The sequence below is a fragment of the Polypterus senegalus genome, chromosome 1 (assembly GCF_016835505.1).
Source record: "Polypterus senegalus isolate Bchr_013 chromosome 1, ASM1683550v1, whole genome shotgun sequence".
NCBI classification, from domain to species: Eukaryota; Metazoa; Chordata; class Cladistia; order Polypteriformes; family Polypteridae; genus Polypterus; species Polypterus senegalus.
Window position 1 is genome coordinate 96,842,709 of NC_053154.1, and position 8,388 is coordinate 96,851,096.

An 8,388-nucleotide genomic window follows, 5' to 3' on the forward strand; every position below is an offset into this window, starting at 1 on the left:
ATTTAATAATACAGGGGGTCCTCGGGTTACAACGTCTTGACATACACCATTTCGAGTTTACAATGCTCACTCCCATAAAAACTTAAAATAATTGAAACGTGAGAAGAAATAAAGGTATTTTTTTACACTCATTTTTTCTGTTACTACAGTACAGTGTACGGTACAGTATATTAATGTCCTTTTTCTTTATCTGTGGCTTAGTTGTGTTTTTATGTTCTAGATTATGAATTTGCAAATGTGTTAGGATAGGTAAGAACCTTAGGCTAGGGTGTGTTTCAACTTACACCAAATTTCGGGTTACATCACGGTTGTAGGAACGGAACTGTGTCGTAACCTGAGGACCCCCTGTATACTACATGTTATAAATGATCTTCCCTGGGTTTAGCTTTCTAAATATTACCAGAATTTCCCCATGCAATGGATCTAAAATAATATGTTATCATTATGGACAGTGGGTATTACAAAGATCTGTCCTAAGACTGTTAAGATAAAGTATGGTGGAGAACACTGTAAAACTATTATTTAGTACAACTGTACAACTAACATCTGTAGCGTGACTAATCATGCCAGTGCATCAACACAAAATTTTTGCTAGTCGAGTTACTCTACTTCTGTCCCTTATAGTCATGACACTTTCATTCTGCCAGAAGCTTCAAGAAAATGTCTAATTCCACTAATTTTCTCTTTGTCTTTTATTACCTCTAGGTATCTGGTATGGAATTTTGGAAGGAATAGGTGTCCTTGCTGTCATAACAAATGCATTTGTAATTGCCATTACCTCAGACTACATCCCTCGATTTGTCTATGCTTTCAAGTATGGCCCGTGTCAAGACCAGGGCTATAGACAAGAAAAGTAAGAGGATACTATAATTTATTAACTGACACTGCAGATATTGAGATGCTATGATGCACATAGCAAAAATGTTTAAGAGAATGTTTAACAAGTCTGAGATGTTATGAAGGCTTACTTTGACAGGATGCCCCATACCAATAGCATTTTAATAGGGACAGCATACCTCTAAAGCATCACCTTGCACAAATTACTCCTTCACAGTGTGCCTTCCGGCTCTTTCACCTCAGGCTTTCAGTCTTAATTATCCTTGAGTAAAGTTAAGTCATCTCATTTATCTTAATTATTATAAATGAAAACTTTAAAGCAAAGCCTGAGTTTATCTGAAGTACAAAAGCATCAGAAACAGCTAATCATTTCATGAAAAATGCAGTTTGACTAATGTGTGCTGTATATGCTGTTAGTATAATGTATTGCATTTTTCCATATCTGACAACTTTGATGCCTTGACATACATTTAAAATTCTTTAGATTATTTGTCGGCAGGTTGTGAAGCTGCAGGCATAATTTGACCTGATTCAGAGCGGACTGGGCGGTCTCATGGTCTGGAATCCCTGCAGATTTCATTTTTTTTCTCCAGCCGTCTTTAGTTTTTTTTTTTTTTTTTTTTCTATCCTCCCTGGCCATCGGACCTTACTCTTATTCTATGTTAATTAATGTTGACCTATTTTAATTTCTTACTGTCTTTTATTTTTCTGTTCTTCATTATATAAAGCACTTTGAGCTACATTTTTTGTATGAAAATGTGCTATATAAATAAATGTTGTTGTTGCTGATTGTTGAAGTATCTTGAATATGTATAATGGCAATGGCATATTCTTTTCCTGATAATGTTTTCCCTCACTTCTCTTTAACTTTTAATCTTTAGTTGTACACGTCTTACACTGAACTTTACACTGTCAATATTATGTGAAACACAATGTTAGCCAATTAATAAGATGTTACTGGGCTAGACTCCTGACCAGTGAATTTTGGAGGGTTTTCAATTCAAATGCTCAAGCATACTGTATCAGAGTGCATTACATTTTCATTTCACAAGAGCATTTTATAGAATTGACTTATTTAACAATATTTTAGTATGAATACATTTGTTTGGAAAGTTGTGAACATGTGATTGGATGACCTGACATGTAGATTATGTAAATAAGTAACATGCGATTTTCTTCACTGACGTTTTGATATTGTTTGTTGCTCTCCAATCACCATAACCTTAAATTGAATCAGAAACTTTTTTTTATCATTGTTCTGCATGAAAAAATAAGATTAAAAAATCACTGTTAACTACGTGGGCAAGTTAAATATTAATAATTTTTGGGTGGCGTATTCTTTTGCACTTTATTTGCCGTGTACATTGGAAGTTTTTTCTGAAATGTTCATTATAACACATATAGCATACCCTGTGTAGCACAAAAAACAACACAAATGGCAGCACATAATATTAACAAATTTTGTTACCTAACAGTCGCTATGTAAAAGTGCTCTTGTGCCTCCTTCAATGCGGTCTTAGTATTCTGAGTCCCAGTCACTATGAATCTGCAGCAGCCAAACATCTAAGCTAATGATAACTGAATTGTGACTCACCCTTGGGGGTCAATTAAGTTCTTTAACCTGTTTATATTCAGAAGATGGCTGTTACAGCATATGAGCAAGAAGAGACAGGAATCAGACTCTAATAATGAAGAACTGTAGGGTTTCTTTGCAAACATATCTAAGTCAAGCTGATCACAGCTGGGTACACCAGGGACGACCATGCTGAAGATGTATTTTTGTCATTCTGCATTAGACATAATACACAAACAATGCAAACATATCTGCCAATTTCACAACAAATCCTTTACAATCATTGTATGTGCTATTTATTTGGTTTCTCTTAGGCTTGTGCTAGTAGATGGTTAACTAGATCATCACGTTGACATGTTACTTATTCCTGTAAAATCTGATGGTAATTGATTTTTTTTTTTATGTTGCAAAATGTCAACAATAAATCAAAGCACCTGCATTGGTAAAATGTAATCAAACACAAAAAATAAACCTAAAACAAACACTAAAAAACAATAAATGTGTGTCAAGGATAAGTGTCACTGATAATACCTAAATGGATCAATAGGACCAATGAAATTGTGCCCAAGCCCACACAAGCTTTCAAAAGCTTTATTTGATGGAAGAGAAACAAAAATAGACTTTCTAAGCTGTCAAAGATAGTAAAAATGTTTTTCTCTATTACCACCACAAGTACTCCATCTGAATACATGTTCGGTAGCACCCCCAAGACTGTTATGGACCCTCCATCATGTTTCTTAGTTTTTTTAAAAATGTCAATTCATTGTTCTAAGCAGTCTTTTATTTTTTTGTAGGCTACTGTTTGCAGTCAGGAATTTATTTACATATAAATGTCCAGAGTCCAATAATGGCTTAGTTTGTTTAAATAGAAACAAGTACTTTATATTTCTGCAAGTGATGCACACTATTTAAATAAAGCTTTGTCCAAATAAAACCATACTATATTAAATAAAAATGCATTTAAAATGTTGGTTTAAATAAAAAAAAACACTCTCTAGCAACAGTACATTATACCACCCTAACCCGACAACGCCGGCATGACCATCTATCACAGTATTTTTATGTGTTATTCAAATAAGATAAACCGCCTTCCAGCACAAAGTCTCCTCATTCTGTACCCATTTCCGCTGTCTTCTGCTGATTTCTATGGTTATTGTGAGAAGGAATAAACACAAGAACCACTCCTTACATTCTAATCTATAATTCTGCTTTTGTCTGAGTTGTCACTTAATTATGCCAGTCGAGAATACTTAAAGTGGTTCAGCTGGACTGCAGCAAAGAGTTGCTTCCCCTTTTTATAATTCTAGCAGAGCTCTTCTCAGTTAGCATGGTGGATTATGAGTAACCACAAAGGTGTTGTTAAAAATAGACCAGGAGATGTATGTGTTTTTGTAAAACTAGAACAAAAACAGTTTTCTAGAATCCCAAAATATTGCTATCAGAAACAAAATCCAGAGGGTGTTAAACCATAAATAAAGTTTTTACCAAAACTTTGCAATATATCATCAAAATCAAAGTGCTAAGACTAAAAACCATATCGAGTAATGGGAAATTATTAGTCATTAACTTGAATACTCACAAATTGAAGACTAAAATTGTTCACAATTTAAATCTGTAATCTCAGAAAGTTTCATAGTGGAACCTTCATGGCCTGATGTATAGTGCCTCTTGGAGGGCATTGCTTTGTAATGGTGTTATGTATCCTAGCTACTCACCAACAGAATATTGAGACCCTAAAATGAATGTGTGACATGCTGATAATTAAATAACTAAAATATTTGTATCTTTCTTAAAGTAAAGAATTAGTGCAAAACACTAGACTCTAAAATCTGAAGAATATTCAGATCACATTAGCTGGAAAAAAATTAGCTATAACAAATTATTTTTTCAGCGAGATTTATTTATTTATCCTAAATAAATCAGCAACTTTAACCTAGCAAATATTTACAATTTATGATTTGTTTTTTTATTCTTACATCAATGGACTGTTTACAAGTCTTGAAAACTAGAAAGCGTTCTTCTATTAAATCCTATTTTTCCTTCTATAATTTTTGTTAAATATTTTTGAAGTGAATCGTAGAAAAAGGTACATTTTTAATTCTGATTTCTTTCTTCTATTGCAAGATGTTTAAAAGGATATGTGAACAGCAGCTTGTCTGTATTCAATATGGCGGAGCTTGGCAATGGGTACACAGGATACTGTAGGTGAGTATTGATTTCTCTGACCTTCTTTGTTTATTTCTTTGCCTTTGAAACCTCATAGAGTCCTGTAGGAAAATACATGGGCTAGTGAGTTAGTCTTAGGCTTTGTCCTGTTGAACCTGTGTCCCAAAAAGGAAAAAAAAATGTAATCATGTGTAAGTTGAAATACATCTTTTGGCACACACTGTAAATATATATTGATATTTATTCAACTCGCTAAAATATTTGGTCTTAATATTATAATTCACTACTTGAAGTGTCTCGCTTAGAATCAAAGGTAAATACAACAATTGATATGTGAGCTAATGTGTATTTATTTTTCTCACTGCAGATATCGTGACTACAGGGCACCACCATGGAGCTCTGCTCCTTATGATTTCACACTACAGTTTTGGCATGTGTTAGCAGCTAGGCTCGCCTTCATCATTGTATTTGAGGTCAGCATATTGTGATCTTCATGCTCTAAAACTGTTAGCCTATTTCATGCTATAATGGCATGTTTGACATGTAACGATTCATTGTACTAGTGAAATTAAACTGCTATGGTTGCAGCTGTTTTGTCTAAACAGATCAAACTGAAACATGGGTATCAATAAATGTGAAACTTTTATATAGATATTCAGATACAGAATTATTCAAGAAGTGATTTGCGAAGTTATTATAGTTGGAGAAACTGAACTGGTTTTAAGTGGCTTGTAATGGCATAGTGGTGTTCTAATTGTCCCTGTGGGCTAGGGAATCATCTGCTAATCATGCTTAGCTGATTATTGTGGTCAAAAATATGATATAAGCTGTGAGGCAGCAGTGCTAACTACTGTGCCACCATGCCTTAAAGAACAAAAGGCAAAAATGAAATGATACCACTGACAAAATACAACAAATAGCTACAAACTATCAAGTAATTAATATATATATATATATATATATATATATATATATATATATATATATATATATATGTGAGTGAGGCTTTGAGGAGCAGCATTTCTTCTTTGCCATCTATAAAATACTGTAAACCACTAAAAATTCCATTGTGAGTTTTGCATTTCACAATTGCAAAATCTCATGGAAAATGAATTTTGGTGTACTTTGGTGAAACTGTATGTGAAAGAAAACTTGCCTGTTTCACTCCTCTCTACTGATAACAAAAAAAAAATACCCCATTATGTTTTGTCATTAGAACACAACAAGCTTGTAAAAGGGAATATTTTTTATAAGTTTCTAACACCTGCAGTATTTCTGAATCTGTTCAGTTCATGTGTAGCATAAATAAACCTGGCACTCCCATGGTTTTACACAGACATCTCCAGGTGGTATATTTTGAGTTACTTGAGATTTTGATGAGTGTTTATCCTTTTGCTTTAAACGGGGTGCTCTTTTCCAATTGTTAATGGGGCTCACTCAAGCTTCTTCTAAATTTCTTTGTTTTCTATTATTGTTAGTTTCTGCTGTTCTATCAAAGCTCTGAACAGTAAGTAATCTTGAATCAAGCATATTTAAAGTTAGCCTTTGACAGTATAACATTGGAACTGCATACACACACAGGCAAATTCCTCTTTTCTAATTAGAAAAAAGCTTTTGTTGATAATCATAAAAATGTTGGAGTCTGGAAAGGAAATCTGTTATTAAATTCCTAAGACAACAATATTTTAAACCATGAGTCCCTTCTTGCATACAATCTCTGCTTTGTCAGTTCTCCCTTTAAAGTGGAGCATAAGAACAACAGAAACCCTAGCATGATGGGTCCCTATTTGCAAATTTGTTATGTACTACATAGTATATGAGAAAATAAAACAAAATTATAAAACTGTGTTAGGAGGGTCCTGTCACACCAATGTGAAAACAGGCTTTAAAAGACTTAGCGTTAGATTTGTATCTTTGGGCATTGTGTAATATCTAATGTTACTGTGTTGATTTTATTCAGCTTCTCCTAAATAGGTCTTTCTTCCTGTTTGCAGCACCTGGTGTTTGGTATTAAATCTTTCATTGCCTACTTAATTCCGGATATGCCTAAGGACCTCTGTGACCGCATGAGGCGAGAAAAATATCTAGTCCAGGAGATGATGTATGAAGCAGAGCTGGAACACCTTCAAAAAGAGAGGAAGAAAAATGGCAAACGATATCATCATGAATGGCCTTAGTCAAGACATGCCAATGTTTTTGCCATATGAAAGCTGAATAATTTGACAGAGAGAGTGCATCCAGGGTTGTTGGGAAAAGGATGGAAGGAGGACTTGCCACTGCTGCTTTCTTGTTCTGAGAATAAAAACCCTTGCAGATCAGCAAGCAGCAGTCAAAGAGTTGAAAAAAAAAAGTGTAGCGTAAAGTTGTGTTTTACTGCTTTGATCCGACAAGCCAAACTGAATGCTAAATGCTTGTGAGACAAAAAATGTAATGCTCACATAGCTTATTTTAATATTTACTATGCAGAACCATCTCTGTGCTTTACCACAGTGATGTCTTTCTCCCATGCAAATAATGCCTAAAAAAATTTCTGTCCTTAATCTTTTGCCACCATTCTAACTCGCCCTAACCATGCAGAGCTGAAAGGTTGTGATTTGCTACAAATTTCATATGGTCCTTCCTTGACGCTAATAGCCTTTTGTTTCAAGGCTTCACAGACTGAGCAAGTGCATGCAGCAGAATGTCATCTAGAGCTCTGGTTGTGGTGATGTACATCCCACCCTTTTGAAGTGGGGACTCAAAGCATGCAGGTATTTATTACATGCAGTATTGTTTTATTCTGCTTCCGTTCAGGCACTTAAGCTAAACAAGCATTCTTTAAGCAATGAAAGAGGACATCTCATGAGCAATGAATGCTTCACTTTAAAAGAGAGTGAGATGGCTCTCTGAAGTTTATTTTTTTATGTGCTATTTTTCTGCTATTTGGGAGGCATGGTGGTTTGGTAATATTGCTGAACTGTTACTACTGTTGCTAATATTGTAATATGATGCTGTCAGCCATATCAGCGTATTGTTGTACATCTAGCAGGAATTAATGCTATTATGTAACAGATAGTTTTGCATGATCAGAGTATAACTAAGCACATTACTTTGTAGGCACTTTAAAGCACCATCTTCTACTTTCATTTCAACCCTGAAGTGGTCTTTGTCATTCTCCTCTGAAACAGGGTTACAGCCAGATGCGGGTTCCCGTAGCCTTGTAAGTAATAATATTCTCAGATATGAATCTATGCTGCATTTTAATTACTATGGCACCATAAAATGACTATGCACATGTCCTGCCTGCACTGTAAAATAAACAGCAGTAGTATTAGTGTCACTATGTTTTTCACGCTGATAAATAATACTTAGTGGTTTTGGCTGGCTCAGGACATTTTTAAAATTAAAACAGCAGAAAGTAGAAAAAAAGATAGGTTTAGGATAGGAATGTTTTGAAGAAAAAAGTCTGCATTCTCCAATGGTATTCACTGTGAAGATCAGAATAAAGAAGATTTGAAAGGCTTCCTAGCACACAACACAGTTTTTCTTCTACACAGCTGAAGGGTCCCCCAGTATCAGACTGTGCCAGATTGCACTTTATCTTCCATGTTCAACTAGGCTTCCTCACCCCTGAAGAGGGTGCTGCTGGCTGAGCTTTATCCTACTGATTTGGCATCTTCTGTATGTCAAGAGCTTATGCTTTTGAAAAATGATTTTAAAAACTGCAAACTTTTGACTGGTTACATGTTGGTTGAACATACATGTAAGAATTTCACTGCAACAATATGACTACTACTACTAGTTTATTAAAAATATATTAGAACATTAGAACA

At 34.6% G+C, this 8,388-nt stretch overlaps 1 protein-coding gene across 3 annotated transcripts in view; it reads left to right on the forward strand.

The window, feature by feature from the left end:
* The window catches only part of ano3 (anoctamin 3), a 398,850-nt gene extending 390,462 nt beyond the window's left edge, over positions 1-8,388 (forward strand). For all 3 annotated transcript variants that reach the window (XM_039753659.1, XM_039753677.1, XM_039753668.1), the window contains 4 exons: positions 706-853; positions 4,535-4,615; positions 4,944-5,049; positions 6,571-8,388. In XM_039753659.1, coding sequence (XP_039609593.1) covers positions 706-853; positions 4,535-4,615; positions 4,944-5,049; positions 6,571-6,753 — 518 coding nt within the window. In that variant the 3' untranslated portion in view covers positions 6,754-8,388. The remainder of the gene's footprint in view (positions 1-705; positions 854-4,534; positions 4,616-4,943; positions 5,050-6,570) is intronic.